This window comes from Panthera leo, chromosome B3, assembly GCF_018350215.1.
Source record: "Panthera leo isolate Ple1 chromosome B3, P.leo_Ple1_pat1.1, whole genome shotgun sequence".
Lineage (NCBI taxonomy): Eukaryota > Metazoa > Chordata > Mammalia > Carnivora > Felidae > Panthera > Panthera leo.
In genome coordinates, this window is record NC_056684.1 from 62,193,706 (window position 1) to 62,215,948 (window position 22,243).

At 35.0% G+C, this 22,243-nt stretch overlaps 1 protein-coding gene across 3 annotated transcripts in view; it reads right to left on the reverse strand.

Annotated features, from left to right (window-relative positions):
* Window positions 1-22,243, reverse strand: part of KNL1 (kinetochore scaffold 1) — a 66,542-nt gene that overhangs the window by 40,196 nt on the left and 4,103 nt on the right. For all 3 annotated transcript variants that reach the window (XM_042942398.1, XM_042942396.1, XM_042942397.1), the window contains exons 2-8: window positions 20,038-20,092; window positions 18,902-18,941; window positions 17,945-18,004; window positions 13,145-13,206; window positions 2,332-2,381; window positions 1,592-1,625; window positions 226-263 (exon numbers count right to left, since the gene is read on the reverse strand). In XM_042942398.1, coding sequence (XP_042798332.1) covers window positions 226-263; window positions 1,592-1,625; window positions 2,332-2,381; window positions 13,145-13,206; window positions 17,945-18,004; window positions 18,902-18,941; window positions 20,038-20,072 — 319 coding nt within the window. In that variant the 5' untranslated portion in view covers window positions 20,073-20,092. The remainder of the gene's footprint in view (window positions 1-225; window positions 264-1,591; window positions 1,626-2,331; window positions 2,382-13,144; window positions 13,207-17,944; window positions 18,005-18,901; window positions 18,942-20,037; window positions 20,093-22,243) is intronic.

A 22,243-nucleotide genomic window follows, 5' to 3' on the forward strand; every position in this document is an offset into this window, starting at 1 on the left:
GACTGGAGTGAATGACTGAGTGTGAATCCAAAAATAGAGAAAACAAGAGGAACAGCAAGTCTGGCAGAAATAACAGCAAGTTTGCAAAATATCAAAGTGAAGATTTTGTGTAAAGAACAGAGTTCTCTTTACATTTTTTCCCACAGTTCTTTTACACATTATTTTGTAAGAAATTTGGATAAAGAGAAAGGTATGTGGTAAGAAAAGTATTGTGGTCATACTCACCAGTAATTTCACAGTAGTTATCTTCTGGATTCTTGTTCCTAAAAATTAAAAAGTATTTTCAAAATCTATACCCCAAACAATTACCAAGTATCACAACAGTTAGAAAGGGTAGGGAAGGTCTAAGGATTTCATAGGGTGACTGGCAGAAAAATACAAAGACAGCATTTAAAAAGACTCCTCTGACGGAAAAAATTACAAGGCAATTAAAGGACCCTTTTCAGATTGGTCTTAAGGCCTTGTTAATTTCAAGGATACTATAAAAATATGCTTAATATATGCCACTGTTTTTTTTAAAAAACAACCTATAAAGCGACTCATTTTCTAGAAATTCATCCTGAAAAACAAACAAAAAAAAGGTAAAACAACCCAAATGTCCATCAATAGGCAGCTAAATAAATGCTGATGCAGACATACAACAAATTATAAAAGATTGAGGTATATCTATATATAACAACATGGAAAGTGTTACAAGACATACTATTAAATATTCTCATTTTTGTCTTAAAAAAAAAAAAACTAAAGATAAACATCACTTGGAAATACATTTAAATTTCTGCAAGGACATCCAAAATTATCAACAGTGGTTAACTGTGAAAAGCCCAAGCTTAGAGTATTTTCTGCATCAGTATATAAAAAGAATCTTTTTTTCCAGCTCAACAGTAGTCAATTACACGGAAAATTTGTGATTTATTTAACCAGTCCCTTACTGATGGATCTTGAGGATCTTTCACGTCTTTTGCTATTACATAAATGCTGCAGTGAATAATCTTACATGTTTATCATTTCAAACATTTACAAGTATCTTGATGAAATAAATTCCCAGGCATGAAATTACTGAGTCAAAGGACATGTATATTTAAAATTTTGAATGATACTGCCAGCTGCCTTCTTCAATTTACATCCACTAACAATGAGTGACTTTTTACCTATATTCTCAGATGATCAGATGAAAAATTATATCTCATTAAGTCTTTGTATTTCTCTTATGATGAATGAAAATAAACATCTTTTCATTTGTGCAAGAGCTATTGGTATTTATTTTTCTCTATATTATAAGAAAGACTAATTTAATGAAAAAATCTGAAAACTTGGTATTGTCTTGTATTAGCTGTTGTATTTAAGAATTTATATGTGAAAGCAGAGTGTTTCATCACTCTGTTAAAAAGATAAGCTGGACAATGCACACACTTATGAGAGAAAGCAGTATATTAAATTCTGCAAAGAATCTGTTTTCTGAATTAACCCTAAGTATTCCACAAAAGGGATACAAAAATAAAAACAAAAAAAATTTAATTTAACAAACACTGCATTTAACAGGGATAAAGAGCTTTTAAAATATAATGTGAATCACATTTTCTTTACTTACTGTATAAATAGAACATTTTCTCCTGCATCTGTTTCTAAAAATAAAATAAAAATTAAAGTTGTTCAAGGATACACTGATAAAACATTAGAAAAATTAATAGCAATTAAAAGAAAGAAATTACTAAATACCCACCTTACTTTCTGCCTCTCATGGCTCAAGTTACACTTATTTTAAAATAAATTTAAAAAATATATATTTTTATTTATTTTTGAGAGAGAGACAGAACACGAGCAGGGGAGGAGCAGTGAGAGAGGGAGACACAGAATCCAAAGCAAGTTCCAGGCTCTGAGCTGTCAGCACAGAGCCCGATGCGGGGCTCAAACTCACTGTGAGTTCATGACCTGAGCTGAAGTCGGATGCTTAACCGACTGAGCCACCCAGGTGCCCTGCAAGTTATACCTTTTAAACAGTGAGATAGACAGTAAGCTTATTAAGTTTTATCAATTGCCTGGTTAAATGGCAACAGTGAAATTTTAAAGTTCATTTATTTTGAGAGAGAGCATGTACAGGCACAGGTGCAAACAAGCAGGAGAGAGGCAGAGAGAGGGAGAGAGAGAATCCTAAGCAGGCTCCATGTTCAGCACAGAGCCCAACTTGGGGCTTGATACCATGACTGTGAGATCATAACCTGAACTGAAACCAAGAGTTGGACACTCAAAAAACTGAGCCACCCACGTGCCCCAGCCACAGGAAAATTTTATAGAAAACAGATTTAGCAGAGATTGCAATAACATATTTACCTGCAATTTCTGACTTTACTATTTTCATATGAGACTCTGTCTGGAATACTCTAGAAAAGAAAATAAAGATTAGTGAAAATCTGTAATTTTTAATTAGAACCCTATGGTGCTAACTTATAGTCTTGACATAGGTAAAGATAACTGATTTCAGCTTCCTCTTTGCTATATTTATACTATTAATTTTTCAAATGTCAAAATTCACTTACATTAAAATCTGTTATGGTTTTTTAATGAACTCTGACAAAAATCATTATTTTATCCCTTTTAATAACCTAAAATATTCATTTTATTCAACAGAGCATTTATTAAGCACTCACTATATACTTGATGCTATATACTAGAGTCTGATAGATGATCCTTGACCTCAAGGAGTTTTCACTGTAAGTAGAGAGCTGGAACAGTGATTATCAACATTACTTTACTGAACTTTTAATTTTATTTTATATTTTTTACATTTATTTATTTTTGATAGACAGAGAGAGACAGAGCACAAGTGGGGGAGGGGCAGAGAGAGAAGGAGACAGAATCCGAAGCAGGCTCCAGGCTCCAAGCTGTCAGCACAAAGCCCGACGCATGGCTCGAACTCACAAACTGCGAGATCATGACCTGAGCTGAAGTCAGACGCTTAACCGACTGAGTCACCTAGGTGCCCCTACTAAACTTTTTTTATTAACAGTTCCGATAAGATAGCATGGACTCCAGAGGAAGGGACCTCTTTTCATTGGGAGGATTAAGCTTCTGAAGAAGCAGCATTGATATCTGCCTTGAATAATCTGGCTAGTTCATTTTTATTTTAATATGAGGTATCATTCATTACTGATAAGCTCTTTTTGTTGTTGGAGAGACAGAGAGCGTGTGTACCCCAAGAACCTCTTCTTTAAAATTTCAAAAGTTTAAATTACAAAAAGCAGTGAACATCTGCATGCATACAGTGTGACAAGCCCTCTGCTATGTTGTTTATATGCATTTTAATGATTATAACAATTACCATGTTGTTTTATAGATGTAGATACTAAAGGTCATAAAAGTTAAGTAACCCCCAAAGTCATAGAACTAATAAGTGGCAGAGCCAAAATGCAAACCCAAATCTGACTTCAAAACCTGAGCTTATAATTACCAAGCTATCCTACAAACAATTTTTCTTCAAATTATTTACAATAGAATAGAAGCCTTTTTATTCAATATGACCAGGATCAGTAGTTGACCAATTAATTAAAAAAAAAAAAAAAGCCTTTTAAAATAAGGAATCATAACTGATCCATACACACCTTACACATTAAAAAATTTTAAACATAAGTGGATTTTAATTTGCAAATCTCTGAATGTCAATCTGAGGACTTTACTTTGAGTGGATCTATAGGTTCAATTTTAGTGTTTTTATCAAGAGGAATAAACAAAGAAACTTTCAAGTAATATGAACACAGAATCCTTCTAAATTTTCATGAAAGATTTCCCTATGGTTGTCTCAGCCATACCAAATTTGAAAGTACTTTTAAAAATAAATTCACCTTTATCAAAGTTTTCCCTAGCTGTTCATTACAACTTTCACAGAAATAACGATCTTTGTCTTTGAATTCATTTTCATCAGTTTATCTAATATTAAATTAAGTTATGCAATTACAACAACTTCAAGCAGATGAACAAGACAAATACTTCTTGGAAAGCCTACCAATCAACTCTCAGGAACTGAAGTTTATGGACAGGAAAGGTCAGTGATATCTATACTGTAGGTATCAGTATATTTTACAAGGGGGATGGAGAATATAGGTTATTCTAATAATTTAGTGAGGTGGGAGTTATTAAGAGAGTTTTTACTATGCTTGTTTCTACATCTAAAATCTTGTAATTCTTTTTCAATTAATCTTTTAACAAAGAATACTTTCTTGAAACACTATTTATACATTGTTTAATAGTATTTAAATTGACACTGTGCTAACATACATTACCTTATTTTGGCCATGCAATAACACTAACAGATATGTGAGGACTATTATCTCCATCCTAAAAAAGTAGGAAACTGATGTTCTTTAAGAGACTTGCTAGGGACTATGTAGTAATAAGCAAGAACTTGTTCCAGGTTTTTTGGTTTAGAACCTCAAATTCCTTTTAACATCCCAGAGCCATTGCAGGAAAGTATGTATAATGAGTAGATTATAACCAAGGAAAGGAAAGGGTGGGCTAGGTTTAACAGTAACAGGGAAAGGTAATCAGAAGCAGTGGAAAAAGCAGGAGACTAGGAATCAGGAGACCTATATTATAGCTGTTGGCTCTGTCACTACCTATGTTACCTTAGGAAAGTTATATCACTTCTCTGGCTTTAATCTTCTCACTAAAATGTGTAGAGTTTGGACTATTACTGTCTCTCTAAAATTACTTCTAATTTCACTTTTTTTTTTTTTAAAGTAAACTTTCCCCCCAGTGTGGGGTTTGAATTCACAACCCCAAGATTAAGAGTCGCATACCCTACCAACTAAGCCAGTCAAGAGCCCCAGATTACTTCTAACTTTAACATTCTATCATCCTTAACACATATTTAAGTAAAAAATGCTGTTATTTTCTCCTGGACAGATAGTAAAAGAATCCTATCTCAGTTACCCCTGTTTCCAAAGTTCCCTGTTAATTCTAGGAACATGTTTTTTATTAGCCAAACTCACTATAAAACAAATAAACAGAATAAGCAGCAAATCTAAAAAACAAGGAAAACAGGAAGAGAATCATTATAACAATCAGATAGACCTAAAAAATATAGTCTAATCCCACAAATAATAAGGGTAACTAGAGGAAAAAGAAAATACCAGCAATGTGAAAAATGTAAGAAGACATAATAATATGATTAAGAACGGTCTGATGAAAAATAGTCAAGAGTCTGAGCCCTACCTCTTTGTATGTGTGTGTATGTATGTGTGTACTTTCTTTATCCATTCATCTATTGATATACACTTGGGATGCTTCCATATATCTTTTCTATTATATATATACATTTTTTTTTCAAATTTTGACTTGAATTCGTTAACCTATAGTGTACTATTGGTTTCAGTAGAATTTAGTGATTCATCACTTACATATTAACACCCAGTACTCATTGTAACAAGTACCCTCCTTAATACCCACTACCTGTTTAGTCCATCCCCAACCCAACTCCCTCCATCAACCCTTAGTTTTTTCTCTACTGTTAAGAGTCAGTTAAGGTCTGCTCCCCGCCCCAGTTTTTCCCTTCCCATATGTTCATGTTTTGTTTCCTAAATTCCACATATATGGTATTTGTCTTTCACGGACTTATTTTACTTAGCATAATACCCTCTAGCTCCCCCCAGATCATTGCAAATGGCAAGATTTCATTCTTTTCGATGGCTAATTAATATTCCATTGTACATATGTGCCACATCTTCTTTATCCATTCATCAGTCAAAGGACACTTGGGCTCTTTCCATAGTTTGGCTATTGTTGATAAAGCTGCTATAAACATCAAGGTGCATGTAGCCCTTCGAATCTGTATTTTTGTATCCTTGGGTAAATAACCTGCAACTGCTGGATCATAGGGTAGTTCTATTTTTAACTTTTTGAGAAACCTCCACAGTATGTTCCAGAGTATGAGCCCTACCTCATAATAGGTATGGAAACTTGAGCAAGTTACTCAAGCTAAGCCTCAGTTTCCTTATTCATAAAATGAGATAATTGTTAGGATTCAATGAGTAATACTGAGGCTCAGTTGGATGGGTGACAAACTCTTGATTTCGGCTCAGATCATGACCTCATGGTTCATGGGACTGAGTCCTGCGTCTGAGTGTGCAGCCTGCTTAGGATTCTCTCTCTCCCTCTCTCTGCCCCTCCTCTGCTCATGCGCGCATGCACTCTCTCTCCCTCAAAATAAATAAACTTGAAAAAAAACAACAGAAATAGACAAGACTGCTTAACTCAGGCTCTAACTAAAACCCATTGTACTTATTTATTATTGCACTTTTTTAAGACACTGACGAAGGTGCTTTGCAATGATCTGGAACTTTCCAAGATACCAAACAAAAAAAGCCCTGATAGCAAGGGAATGCCTAGAAGACGACACCCCAGTGTCCCCTTTTCTGCCCATGATCATAGGCTGAACACACACCAATCCCCACCCATGATCACGTGCTGTTTGCCTTCTTTCATGTACCCCTGAATCCCTCCCTATAAAACTCTAGGTGTGTATCCTGTGGGTGGAGAGGTCAGTTGTTAAGGCTTGAGCTTGCCACTTTCCCTGACTGCCAGCACTTGAAATAAATTTCTCCCTTTCTCTTTTCCAAACCCTTGTCTCTTGAGTTACTGGCTTCTCTTGTGATGAGTTTATCCAAGTTTGTTGGGCAACACCATTGGCAAACTTAGCCAGGAGCTATGCTTTCAACCTGTCTAGTCCCCTTGGGATCACCTGGGATGGAGACCAGTGCACCAGGGCTCATTCATTTGTTTCCTCAGTTAGCAACTGTGATAGATTGTTTGGTAATAGAATGGCCTAGAAACAATGACCAATTCAATAGTGAGGAGAACTTATAGCATCCAGATTGTGTTCTTCAAATGCTATTCCTACCAAAAGCAGTTGGGCTCACTCCTTGAAGAAATGGCTGATTCCAGGTCTAAGTCAGGTAATACATGAAATGAACATCAACAGCTTGGTATATTATAAAGCAAAGAAGCTATCAAAGATTATTGGGGTTATGTCAAAAGGTCAGAAACCAATCTGAAGAGATTTCCACTTGTCAAAGGCAGAATAATTGGAGTATTTAAAAAAAAAAAATTTTTTTTTTAACGTTTATTTATTTTTGAGACAGAAAGAGACAGAGCATGAACGGGGGAGGAGCAGAGAGAGAGGGAGACACAGAATCGGAAGCAGGCTCCAGGCTCTGGGCCATCAGCCCAGTGCCCGACGCGGGGCTCGAACTCACGGACCGTGAGATCGTGACCTGAGCTGAAGTCGGACGCTTAACCGACTGAGCCACCCAGGCGCCCCAATTGTCGTATTAATAAAACACATTAAATATGCTTTTAAGTTCATGATTTAGATAACTTATTTAAGTAAAGATATCAGGGAAAAAATTCTTATTATAAACTTTGAAGGATACTAGGAAACCAACTCATTATACTGAAACTAGTAAACAGACCACTGCTCCAAGAATTTAATCTGCCTTTCCTATATGAACCATAACTCAGAGACAGAATGAGATTATCGGTTAAACTTTAAGGAAATAATGGATCTAGGTAATGATCATCAACAGCTGTTAACATCATAAAAAAGAGAGATAACTGAATATTAAGTGCTGTCTGATGAAAGCACAAGAATTCTTGTCCAAAACATCAAATTTAAGTTAAAACTTTCTAGATAGAGTAACCAATTGGTAAGAATTCTGGAGAAATGTATTATACAATATTATCCCATGTAGATATAATCAGCAAAATCCAGAATGTAGGATACTTTGTTCGTTCGTTCCCTCCTTCATTTTTGAGAGAGAGAGAGAGTAGAGCAGAGGGACAGAGGGAAAGAGAATCCCAAGCTGGTTCCAGCATGGAGCTTTACATGAGGCTCGAACTCACCAACAGTGACATTACAACCTGAGCCAAAATCAAGAGTCAGACTGGGCCACCCAGGCGCCCCAAATGGGACACACTATTTAAAAAATAAATTATAAGAGAGGTGCCTGGGTGGCTCAGTCAGTTAAGCATCCGACTTGGGCTTAGGTCATGATCTCACAGTTCATGGGTTCGAGGCCCCCCCTCCCCCGCCGCCCATCAGGCTCTGTGCTGACAGCTCAGATTCTGGAGCCTGCCTTGGATTCTCTAACTCCCTCTCTCTCTCTGTCCCTCCCCCACTCACACTCTGTCTCTCTCTCTCTCAAAAATAAACATTAAAAAAATGTTTTAAATAAATTATAAGGAACAAAAGGAAGAGGGAACCTACAGATGACAAGATTTAAGACAGATATCAACCAAATGAAATATGTTAAGTGTGTATGGATAATGAATCATGCCCATTATCTAAGGAGAAGAAAACTGAGACAAAGAAGTGTGAACACTGGCCAGATGTTTGCTGATATCATAGCTGTGATATCACAGCTTTTAAAAGATGTGATAATAGGGGTGCCTGGGTGGCTCAGTCAGTTAAGCATCTGACTCTTGATACTGGCTCAGGTCATGCTCTCAGTTGTGAGACCGAGCCCCTCATTGGACTCCACCACTGAAAGCATGGAGCCTGCTTGGGATTCTCTCTCTGCCCCTTTCCTGCTTGCTCACACTCTCAAAAGTAAATAAATAAGCATCAGGAAAAAAAAAAAAAAAAAGATGTTTGGGTGCCTGGGTGGCTCCATTGGATAAGCATCTGACTTCAGCTCAGGTCATGATCTCATGGTTTATGAGTTTGAGCCCCGCATAGGGCTCTGTGCTGACAGCTCAGAGTCTGGAGCCTGCTTCGGATTCTGTGTCTCTGTCTCTCTCTGACCCTTCCCTGCTTGCACTCTGTTTCTCTCTCAAAAATAAACATTTTTAAAAAATTATAAATAAATGAAAATAAAAGATGTGATAATAGTATTATAACTATTCATAATAGTATTACAAATATATTTTTAAAATATTCTGTACCTTTTAAAGTTATATAACTAATGAAATATCTAGGATTCACATGAGAATAATTCAGTGGGAGGGGAAAGGGAAAGTATGGGTATAGTAAAAGAAAAGTGGCCATAGTTGACAACTGTTGTAACTGCTAAATGGACATCTATGCTTTCATACCCTTTTCTTCTACTTTTGTGTATGCTATAAATTTTCAATCATTAAAATGGAGGAAAAAAAGGAAAAAACTTGGAAGCTTTTTTTTTTTTTAAACTTCCCAATGACTTATTTTTTATACCTCCACTTACTTTATACATGTCTATGTAACCCAGACATTTGTACTATCTCTCAAAGGTCTCTGCATATTTTAATTATTGTTTCTAATTATGGAATAAAAGGCTTTATTCAATGCTTTAGAGATGAGGATGGAAATAAACATTAGGAATAAGAAAGTAGTATATGCAGAGACTATTTTAAAAATTATGAGAATACCATGTATAACTTTAAACCTACACATTTGAAAAAAACTCAGTGATTGTCTAGGAAAATAAAAATGAACAAAATTGGCACTCCTGAGTGACTCAGTCAGTTAAGTGTCTGACTATGGCTCAGGTCAGGATCTCATGGTTGGTGAATTTGAGCCCCGCATCAAGCTCTCTGTCAGTGCAGAGCCTGCTTCAGATCCTCTGTCTTCCTCTCTCCCTGCCTCTCTCCCCCTCACAAATAAACTTTGAAAAAAAAATTAAATTAAAAAATTTTTTTGATTAAAAAAAAATGAACAAAATTAGCTGAAGAACCTAACTATTTTAGTTTAGAAAACTAAAATAGATAGCAAATGATGAAAAACATTTGGAATAAGAAAGTAGCTTATAGATACAGAGACTATTTTTAAACAATTATGCAAATATCATGTATAACTTTAAATCTATATATTTTTAAAAAATCAATGATTTTGGGGGTTCTGGGTGGCTCAGGTGGTTAAGTGTCCAACTCTTGATATGAGCCAAAATCAAGAGTTGGACGCTTAACCGACTAAGCCACCCAGACACCCTTGATCTCAGCATCTTCATCTCAGAATCATGAGTTCAAGTACCACAATGGGCTCCACGCTGGGCATGGAGCCTACTTAAAAAAAGTTTTTTTTCTTTAATTCAATCTACAACCTGAAGATATAAATTGAAAAATATCCAATTTAGGAAATTATCTATGGACAAATAAAAGGAAAAGAAGAAAATTTTGAAGTTATCCATTACATTGTTTCATAGCAAAAAAGTATTAGTACTAAATAAGGTTACTATCACATAATAAAAGGAAAATTAATAATAAAAACTAACAACGAATAATCCAAATTATACGTAAAGGAAAAAAAATACCAGAAGCAAAAAATCAAAGAAATACAAAGAAGAAAATGCAAAAATATATTTAGACATCTTGAAATCCAAATGTTAGACTGTCACATATTAGGTAGACAAAGTGTAAGTTGTAAACCAACGAAATATACTTAATAAAGCATATTTAGTAAACATATGGAGATATGCAAGTGGCATAATGGCAAAATGTGATATGAAATAGCAAAATAATTCTTTCTTCTTCTATTTTTCTGTAAATTTTTCTTAATTATGGTTGTTCCTTGATCTTTCTCTTTTTAACCTATGTAATATCTATAAGGAAAGCTTCTGAAGATAGGTTGAAAAAATTACTTATGAAGTAGGAAAGACACATACTTCAGTAAACACAAAATTTAAAGTGTTCAATCACACAAAAACTTTAAAATATTTTCTTAAAAAGAAAATATTTTCTTCAATATTGCCTAAGTAGACAAGGGAAAAAAAAGAAACATTTCAAAATGAGAAAAAAATGAAGACAATATAGAAAAAATAATAGCAAACAAACTACAAATTAAAATAACTAGGAGATAACATTATAACCAATCAAGTCAGCTGGAAATAAGTGCTAAAATCTAATGTTTACAATGTATTATGAAAAAAATGTACTTCCTGGCAGTATTAAAACCAATAACAAAAATGTAACAAAGGGTACACAACTGCTTCTTACTTTAAGGCCAGCAATTCTACTGCGGGAAATATAATCCCAGGGAAGAAATTCGAAAGCAAAAAGGTAATTTACACGAAATAATTTAACAAGCACAAGGAACAATCAAATGTCCAGCAGAAAGTTGAACCTGTTTATTTTGACATTAATAAGAAAACACCTAAAGAAAACATGTAAAAGCAAAGTCAGTGTGAAATAAATGGGAGAAAACCTTGGCCATATCTATTCAAGGAGTATACAGACAGAAGCCTCCAACACTTTGCAATGGATGTGTATGTGTCTACTGTGGAGATGGATTATTTACATTTCAGAGCCTGGAGCCATTAAACATTCAGAATCATTTAAATAACTAATACCTCAAATTCCATAATCAGCAAGCCATATTTACATTATAATTTATTTTTTTAGGTAGAATGCCTATAAGGAAAGTACTTACTACTCAAGGATTGTTCTGATTCATCTGTTTCTCATGATTATTTTTAGTAGCAGCATTCTATTTAAACACAAATTTCTAGTGAATCTGTTTAGTAAGCCCAACTCTAAAAGATCAACCTATTTTTTGGTAGAGACAAAAACAACATGGAATCTGCAAAGCCATGGGCAAGATCCAGGAAGACAGTGGCAACTTCACCAAGGAATATACTTCTCAGGGAAGTCTACTGTCAGCCAACAGTTAGTCTTCTCTGATTATACCAAATCTTACTATATTTTTTCTTTTTTGCAAAAGTCAACACATATGAAATACTGACAACTCATGTATATCCAAGAAGATGTTAACTGATAAATGGATAATAGAGTAATAGAAAAAAGTTATGAAACAATTAAAATTACTATCAATCAACAACAAAAAAGACAGTATCTATTTGGAACTACCCAGCAACCAAAAGATGTCACATACAGAATACCATTCATTGCTCATACATGATGAAACTATACACAAAAGTAAACCAGGTAAATGAAAATAAAATATAGCAGAGTCAAAAATCTTATTAATCAGTCCAGGTAGAATTTGGGTCAAAAAATAATAAACGAAGCAAAGATGATTTCATTAATGCTGGAAAGTACAATTCTGAATGAAGATATAACAATGATGACTATGTATCAAAGAACATATAGAATCAACATTCATAATGGAAAACTATTAGAAATATAAAGAGAGCTAGAGTAAGACACACTATCAACAAGAGACTAATTTACCTCTCTCTTATAATTGATGACAGATTAAAGTGATTAAAACAGGATTATACAAGTTCCAAATAACATAAGGTAGAAGGTGGATATGGTTGATATATATTAAACTCTACACTCTAAAGTACAAAATACATCTATCTTCTTTTTAAGTACTTATGGTTCATCTATAAAAATTAATCATATATAAAGTCACAGAAATTTTTCAATAAAAACCAAAATAATACAGATCAACATTTTTGCAATATAACTAAAAAGTAATGACAAAATGCTCTTACCACCTGGCTATTTTTAAATTCTCTATTAACTTTTGAATCAATGAAGAAATACAAATATACTACTGAACATCACGAAAATAATCATGAAAACATTACATCTAAGCATTACATTAAATTAATAAATTATTTTGGGGAGAAGTAACATCTTTATGATGTTGAATCTTTTTATTCAGGAACTTGTTATATTTTCATTTGCACAATTCTTTAGTATCCTTCAATAATGGTTTATCCTTTATATGCTTTTATTATTAAACACATAGCCACAAAATATAATACAATGGGAAAAAAGACATTTATCTTCTATCTAGTTATCTTTTATATATAAGAAATATATTAATTTTCATATATTAATTTTGTATCCTGCTTATTGTTTGTAGAGGTATTTCAATTGATATTCTTAGATTTTCCTAATATACAAGCATTTAATCTGCAAATAGATTTACCCGCATCTTTCCAATTTTTATAACTGCACTTTCTGTATATTTGGTTAGCACCTTCAATACAAAGTTAAATTAACAGTGGTAAGAAATAGTTGTTTTGTTTCCGACTCTAGAGGTGATCCTTTCAATGTTTCTCAAGCATAATGCTGAATAACAACAATAACAAAAACATGCTTATGTAATTAAAACCCAGACTATCAAGTCATTTAGTACCAACATATTTGATTTGATGACAAAAAATTATTACCTGTAACATTTTAATTATTTCTCTTTCCAACTTACTTTATAGTATCTGCAAAGCTGACTCGACGGGAGCTTTTCTTATTTCTCAAAGCATTAGAGTCCTAAGGGCAGAGAATATATGGTATAATTCATAATGAAACTACTGTGAATTAGGTCTCCACAGTACTATAGACAGAGACTAAGTCTTATTCTGAGTTAATGTGATATTATCAATTGTGGTAATTATTTACTTCTCTGAAATATCTTAATGCACTTAACAAACAGGAGTATGATTTTCCATGTGAGTGGTAATAAGCATACCGACACAAACAACATATTTAAGGAAGGTGATTATGCTCTCTTCCCTTTTTCTCTCTCCTTTTAAATGAATGATTATTTTGCCATTTAGAAGAAGACAGACTTGGGGACAAAGCAAGTGATATGTGGTCTGTTATAGTAAGCTTACTATCCTATTTTCAGGATTTAAGAAAAAATTTTAACTGTGGTAAAATACACATAATAAAATTTACCATCTTAACTTCATTTAAAAATTTAATTTAGGGGCACCTGGGTGGCTCATTTGGTTGAGTGACCAACTTCAGCTCGGGTCATGATCTCGTGGTTTGTGAGTTCAAGCCCCACATCGGGCTCTGTGCTGACAGCTCAGAACCTGGAGCCTGTTTCTGATTCTGTGTCTCCCTCTCTCTCTGTCCCTCCCCCACTCATGCTCCGTCTCTGTCTCAGAAATAAATAAACATTAAAAAACTTTTTTTTTTAATTAAAAAAATGTTTTAATTTTAAAAGTGGTAAGAACCCTTAGCTTTAGATCTACCCTCTCAAATTTTTTTTAACGTTTTTATTTATTTTTGAGACAGAGAGAGACAAAGCATGAACGGGGGAGGGGCAGAGAGAGGGAGACACAGAATCTGAAACAGGCTCCAGGCTCTGAGCTGTCAGCACAGAGCCCGACGCGGGGCTCGAACTCACGGACCGCGAGATCATGACCTGAGCCGAAGTCGGCCGCTCAACCGACTGAGCCACCCAGGCGCCCCTCAATAAATTTTTAAGTGTATAATACAATATTGTTAACTATAGGCACAACATTGTACAGCAGATTTCTAGAACTTACCTTGTTTTACTGGAACTTCATACCTGTAGTCAGCAACTCTCCATTTTACCCTCCTCTGTGGTCTTGACAACCACTGCTTTCTGCTGCTATGAGTTTGACTATTTTAGATACCTTATATAAGTGGAATCACACAGTATTTGTCAAGGGACTAGTTAATTTCACTTAGCATAATACATCTTAACCAATTTTTTAAAAATGTTTTTATTTGTTTTTGAGAGGGGGAGAGAGAGAGAGAGAGAGAATGAGCAGAGGAGAGGCAGAGAGAGGGAGAGGGAGACACAGAATCTAAAGCAGGCTCCAGGCTCTGAGCTGTCAGCACAGAGCCTGATGCAGGGCTCGAACCTGTGAACTACATCTTAACCATTTTTAAGTGTACAGTTCAGTAATGTTATGTATACACTTTGTGAAACCAATCTCCAGAATGCTTTTCATCCTGCAAAACTGCAACTCCATATCCATTAAACAACTCCCTTTTCTCTTGCTCAGTCTCCTAGAAAACATCATTTCACTTACTGTCTCTATGAATTTGATTACTGTGGGTAATTCCTAAGTAGAATCATAAAGCTTTTGTCTTTTTGTGATTGATTTATTTCACCTAGCATAATGTCCTCTTTATTGCAATGCGTATCAGAACTTCCTTCTTTTTAAAGGCTAATATTCCACTGATACCACATTTGTTTATCCATTCATCTGTCAGTGGACAGTGTCAGTTGCTTCTAACTTTTGGCTACTGTGAATAATGCTGCTATGACAGAGGTATATCTCACTTCAAGACCCTGCTTTCATTTCTTTTGGGTATATGCCCAGAAGTGGAATTACTATCATATGGTAATTCTATTTTGATTTTTTGAGGAACCACCATACTGTTTTCCATAGTGGCTACAACATTTTACATTTCCACCAACAGTATACAAGGTTTCCAATTATTCCACATCCTAGCCAGCACCTGTTGCTTTATTTTTTAAATTTTTTTAAAGTTTATTTATTTATTTTGAGACAGAGAGAGCACAAGTGGGGGAGGGGCAGAGAGAGAGAATCCCAAGCAGGCTCTGCACGTACAGTGCAGGGGCTTGAACTCACTAACTGTCAGATCATGACCTGAGCCGAGATCAAGAGTTCCACGCTTAACCAATTACCCTACTCAGGCACTCCATCTTTTTTTTCTTTCTTTCTTTTTTTTTTTTTTTTGAGAAAGAGATTGCGAGAGCAATTAGGGGAGACAGGCAAAGTTAATCTTTTTAAATTTTTGAAAATTTTTTTAATGTTTATTTATTTTTGAGACAGAGTATGAGTGGGGGAAGGTCAGAGAAAGAGGGGGACACAGAATCTGAAGGAGGCTCCAGGCTCAGCACAGAGCCAGAAGCAGGGCTCAAATTAACAGACCGCAAGATCATGACTTGAGCCAAAGTCGGACGCTTAACCAACTGAGCCACCCAGGCACCCCAGGCAAAGTTAATCTTAAGCAGGCTCCACATCCATCATGGAGTCCGATGTGAGGCTCAGTGTCATGATCATGAGATCATGCAAAATCAAATCAAATCAAATCAAGAGTTGAACGGACTTAGCCATGCAGGCATCCCAAAGATTTTATTTTAAGTAATCTCTACACCCAACATAGGAGTTGAACTCACAACTCCAAGATCAAGCCACAAGCTCTACCAACTGAGCCAGCCAGGTACCCCTTCTGTTGTTTTTTACAGTAGCCACAGTAATGGATATGAGCTGATATCTCACTGTGGTTTTGATTTGCACTTCTCTATTAGTGATGCTGAGCATTTTTTCATTATAAAACACTATTTTTTTCTCTCATTTTCCTTAACAAGAGCAAACATTTTTACTCACATAGATACCAAACACAAAAAGCAAAAGACAGAAACAAACAAAATCCACAGAGACTTTTATTATGTTAATTCTTAATATTTGAGTGTGTCTTATTATAACAAAGAATCAGGAATGTTCATCCTCTCTGTTAATAGCCTAGCAAACACTACAACTGGCCTTGAGCTTACTAGGACAATAATAATGACATAGTAAATACTGAAACTAACAGATACTAGTATACTTCTTACTTTAAAAAAAAAAAAAAAAAAAAGAAGGGGTACCTGAGTGGCTCAGTCCATTAAACCTCCAACTCTTGATTTCGGCTCAGGTCATGATCTCACAGTTCATGAGATCAAAACCTGTGTCAGGCTCTGCGCTGGCAGCATGGAGCCTACTTGGGATTCTCTTTCTCTGCCCCTCTCTCTGCCCCTCCCCAGCCCATGCTCTCTCACTCTTTCTCTCTCAAAATAAATAAGCTTTAAAAAAATAATAAAAAATAATAAAAGGAAAAAGAAAAACCGAAATTTGTGTGGTATACTGGAAAGAGCACTGAGCTAGAAATTAGTAGATTAGAGCTCAAATTTGAAGTCTGCCACTAACTTCGTGTACTTGGACAAAAATTTAACCTCTTTGGACCTTATATTTCTCATCTATAAAAAATAAACATTTTTAAAAAAATAAGCAATTGGATTTAAGATTACTGTTGAGGTCCTATTGGTTTTAAAGCTTTAGGAGTCTATGAATCTGTTATTTACTTATTCAATGTTCACTAAGTTTTTAACACACACACACACACACACACACACACACACACACACACACCAGCTCCTGTACTGAGTGATGAAAAAATAATGGTAAAGGAAACAAATATAGCCCCTACTCTATACTGGGAATTATGGTGACAAAGATACTGAAACAAAAAATCTACACAAATATAAAATTCAAAGTGTGATGAGTGTTATGAAGGAAAATTGTATTAAAAAAAAAAAACTAATCTAGCCTAAGAATCAGGAAAGATTACTTTGAGGAAGTATATTTGAAACCTGAAGGATCAGTTAAAATTAGTCAGATAAAGCACTGGGTAGAGAGAAAGCCTTGTAGGTAGAATGTATGCAGAGGCCCTGAGGCAGGAAAAAGCTTTATGTATTTGAGAAAGATTAGAGAGGCCGAAGTAGAGTGAACATTCAAAATTATATGGTCTCCAAAACTATATGCATTTCATCAGTCAACAAAATGTACTGAAAGTCAACTATACCAGGAAAAATAAATTGAAAAAACACATGATAAAGTACCCACCCTTAAAGAGTTCTCCATTTAGAATAGACATCAGCAGACAATTAGAAGATATTGAGGGATGATTTTTTGAGAGAAGTGATACCAAAATTGAGTCTTAAAGGGTAAACAGGAATTACCAAATAAAGAGGGCTACAGATTTACGATAAAGTTTGATAAAATATTAATTGTAGAATCTAAGGGATGACTATATGAGCATTCACTCTAAAATTCCTGCTACTTCTCAAAATGTTTGAAAAAAGTTTTTAATAGAATGTTGGGAAGACAAAGAAGAATGAAGGACTAACCACCTAAATGAAGGAAATACCATATGTAAATTCTTACAGGCTTGACAGTCTGTGTCATGTTTGCAGAATAGTAAGCAATCCTGAATGGTGAGATACATGTGTGAGAGTGGGAAGTAAGAAGGTTGGAAAAGTAAATGGGGGTTAAAAATCAAGAGTGCCAGCTTACTCAAGAGTTTGGATTTTAACCTGAGGGTCATGGAATGCTTATTTGTACACATTCAACTAAAAATCATTTATGATGTCTGTCTTCATATAGCTAATAAATTCCTGACTGTTAAAATTATCACTGAAAATAGTCATCTATATAAAGCATTTGCACTAGAGACTTACCGGAACTGTTTCATTCCCACCTCTGAGATCCTGAAGAGGACTCCTTGGGGGTTTCAAAATCTAGAAGAATTAGAATTATTCAATAAAATCTGGCATATCCATTAATAATCAGCTCAAGTTATATCATAAGGAGAAAGGTAGAGATGTTAAAATTTCTGTGAAAGCCTCTAAAACTCCTCAAATTCATACTGTGCAGTGCTATACTCTGTGGCTGGTTTAAATACTCGGTATCTACTCCCTTCTCCCTGCCCACCCACCTCAATTATTTTGCCTACCTTCATCTCATGTGCTCTGGGTAAGCCCCACCCCAACCCTAGGGTACAACATGTAGCCCTGGTCTATAACAATGTGCACATGATATTCTCTCATCATTAGTGAGCGGTTCAGGAATGAGGACTTGACCTATAACAAGATAATTGAGCCAATATGATTCGATCCTGAGTCTTGTTTTTGTTTTATCTTGAGGAAACAGACACTTTTTCATTTAGGACCTGAAACTGGAAGTTGGGAGAGCTATATGTAGTAATCATTGGGAGAGAGCCTGTCTGACATTGGAGATTATACAGAGGAAGCAATCAGTAGAAAAGTGAGAAAAAAATCCTAGTATTGGTGATATTATTGGAACCCCTGTTAAGTTGTGCTAAAAGTCATCGTTCTGTTTGGATAAATTTTGTGCTAAAATCAGTTTGAGTTGGATTTTTTGTGTCTTACTACACTGTTTAAATACATTTTTTAACTTTAGTGCAGTATAATTTACATAGCATACAATTGATAAAATTACTAAGAAATTAATAAAATACAAACTTTAGTATATTTACAGAATTGTGTAACCAATTAAATATTTCAGTCTTTTATCCAGAGAGCAAAGTGGAGCCAGATGGTGATGCTATAGTCAAAATTACTGTGGCATATAGTCATCATTCAAAAAAAAGGTAACAATTATTAAATGTTTCTTACTGAGGAATGTCTTCTTCTAAGAGGTCTCTCCATATTGTCACTGAAAAAGGAAAAAAAAATTTACAGACATGTTGATGAAAGACTGAATTTTCAAAAGCCATCATCACAGCATCCTTAAATCGGCCGTCACTTTCAATTAACACATGGCATCACTTTCACTTAGCAAAATTTATATGACATTAAATTCAGTATTTAGAAAGTCAGTGTTTTAAAATACTTACGTGTACTACAAGAATATCTTTTGAAATAACCATGAGTACAACATAATGTACCATATGTACAGAGGTACAATTAAAAATTTTTTTAATGTTTATTTTTGAGAGACAGAGAGAGCACGGACAGGGGAGGGGCAGTGAGGGAAGACACAATCCGAAGCAGGCTCGAAGCTCTGAGTTGTTAGCATAGAGCCCAATGTGGGGCTCAAACCCACGAACCGTGAGATCATGACCTGAGCTGAATTCAGACGCTTAACCGACTGAGCCACCCAGGTGCCCCCCAGAGGTACAATTATAAGATATATGGGTCATAAACCAAGAGACTCTAGCTCTGGTTTTACTACTGTGTGATTTTTAGAGAGGTTTTGAAAATTAAAATGCCTATGGAGGTCAAACAGATAATTTAGTAAATGCAAGAAAAACAGGCAGTGTTGAGATGATAAAGGAGAGCTCCTGCTTAGTCTAATGGTCACAGTCATGACTCTGATCAGGTTAGTGGTTGCCACAAGAATATAAGCCCAGTGTTGCTACACTCAATTTTTCAAGAGAAAATTTTAGCAACTAATCCAAAAATGTAAAAACATTGTTTAAGGGAAAAAAAAAAAAGAAGTGTGTAGGCTATAAACACGCCACCAATTTGTGATGCCAATTTTAGACCAATCACTTCATTTCCTTGGGCCTTAATTTTCCCATCCTTAAATTGAAGGGATGGGAGGTGGTCTCTAAAGTCCCTCTTAATTTTGACGCTAGATATATAAACACAAAGATAAGGCAAAGAGAGCTATGACTTTGTAACATTTACTTCTTTTCCTTGGAGCAAAATGGAAAAAGATTTCAGAAGTTATCAGTTGTTCTTACTAATAGGAAAAGTATCTTTCTCTGACAGAATTTAACATTTTTAGTTACACTGCATGAACTTACTTTTCTTCATTAGCTTCTGAAGACATCCCATCCATTTTTTGAAGAAAATCTTTTTCTGAAACAAATATACAACATTAGAAAAGGTGAGAAAGAAAGAAAAGAAATTAAAAACTATGAAGAGATTAATAGCAAAGTTGTGACTTCAGAATTACTTTCTGGGGGAAGACCAAAAAAAAGGGAAGCAAAAGCTATACAATGAGGCTATAAAACAAGAGAAATTTTGAGTTTAAACTACCCCTTTATAATTAATACTCCTGGATAATTCTCATATTCAAGATAAAATCAGTGACTAACTTTGATTGGGATGAGATGGGTATTAATATTTCAAATAAAAATTCACCTTAGTTATAAGAATTTGTGGATTATATAATAATTCAATCCCCAAATGAAATCAATTAGGTATCAAAATACATAATATACATATTTATGTTATGAAAATTCAACCTGTGAGTACTTAGCAAAAAATCTTTAAGACATGAAAATAACATTTAAAAAGTGTAGCTGAGGGGAGCCTGGGTGGCTCAGTCGGTTGTGCACTGACTTCGGCTAAGGCCATGATCTAATGGTTCATGAGTTTGAGCCCTGCACGGGGGCCACTGCTGTCAGTGCAGAGCTCGCTTCAGATCCTCTGTCCCCTTCTCTCTCTGCCCCTCCCCCATTTGCACATTCTCTCTCTAAAATATAAATAGCAAAAAATAAAATAAAATAAAAAGTGTAGCTGATTATGCTTATAATTCCACTCAATGAATATTTCTCTTTCCAAATGTGAAATAAGAGACATAAGCTGAAGTTTCCTCAACTGGTCTTAGTTCCTATCTACACATAACTATACTAAATGCATTAACTTTATTTTATTTTATTATTATTATTATTATTATTATTATTATTATTATTATTTAGAGAGAGTGTGTGTGCATGCACAGGAGAGGGGCAGAGGGAGAGGGAGAGGGAGAGGGAGAGGGAGAGGGAGAGGGAGAGGGAGAGGGAGAGGGAGAGAGGGAGAGAGGGAGAGAGGGAGAGAGGGAGAGAGGGAGAGAGAGAGAGAGAGAGAGAGAGAGAATCCTAACCACGCTCCACACCCAGCACGGAGACCAACAAGGGGCTGTATCCCATGACCCCAGGATCATGACCTGAGCCAGCATCATGACCTGAGCCGAAATAATGAGTAGGACGCTCAACCAACAGAGCCAGTCAGGCACCCTATGCATTAACTTTAGAACCTCACCTCTGTGTTAAGAAAAAATTCTACTGCAGACTTCAGAGAACAGAATAGCTACATATTTTATCCAACAGTATTAGCATTTCTACCACATCATTAATTCCATATACATAAACTATTCCATCAAAGTTCTTATTTTAGAAGTAAAACAAAAGAAAATGCCAAAAAAACCCAGATACTTAAAAGATATTTTACATGCTTTCATCATATATAACAAAAGCCAAGTTAAGGGACAATAGTTCATAATGAATCTGAACTTCAAACTGAAACAAAAATCTGCTTCTTTTCTAATATCAATTTATTCAATTAGCTGTCAATATAGCAAGATGATGGGCATCTATTAGAATTTGATTTCAGACCCTCTCCTTTCATCCTCCATAACTTTCTCAATTTGTTTATCCATTCTTCTGGTTTCACTTACTCCTGCTCACATATAATACCCATACCTACTTACAATATTTCTAGAAGTTGATTTTTCAAGATAATTTTTTAAAAATAGCAGCCCCCTGCACTTCACTATTCTCCTTAAAAGCAACCACTTTTACCATTTTAGGGTAATTATTTTGTATTTAATGAAAGCTCTTACTTGCAACCATCTCCACCTCACATACACACCCACCCCCACACCAAATAAGTACAGTACCAGAAAGGAAATATCACATGCCAATTTCAGCACCATAAATATAAAAATCCTAAATAGATAGCACAAAGAAGCCAACAATTTGTAAAGAGAATAATACATCTTAGTCATATTGGTTTTATTCCAGTAATGCAAAACTTGCTCAACATTAGAAAATCAACTTTACAATTTGCCATACCAACAGATCAAATGGAAAAATCATAAGATCATCTCAGATGAAAAAAGTTTGACTTTAACATCCTTTCATGTTTAAAAAAAGAAGAGCCTAACAAACTAGGAAGAGAGGATAAATTCCTTAATCTAACAAGCCATATCTATTTAAAAAACCAACAGCATACATCAACTTA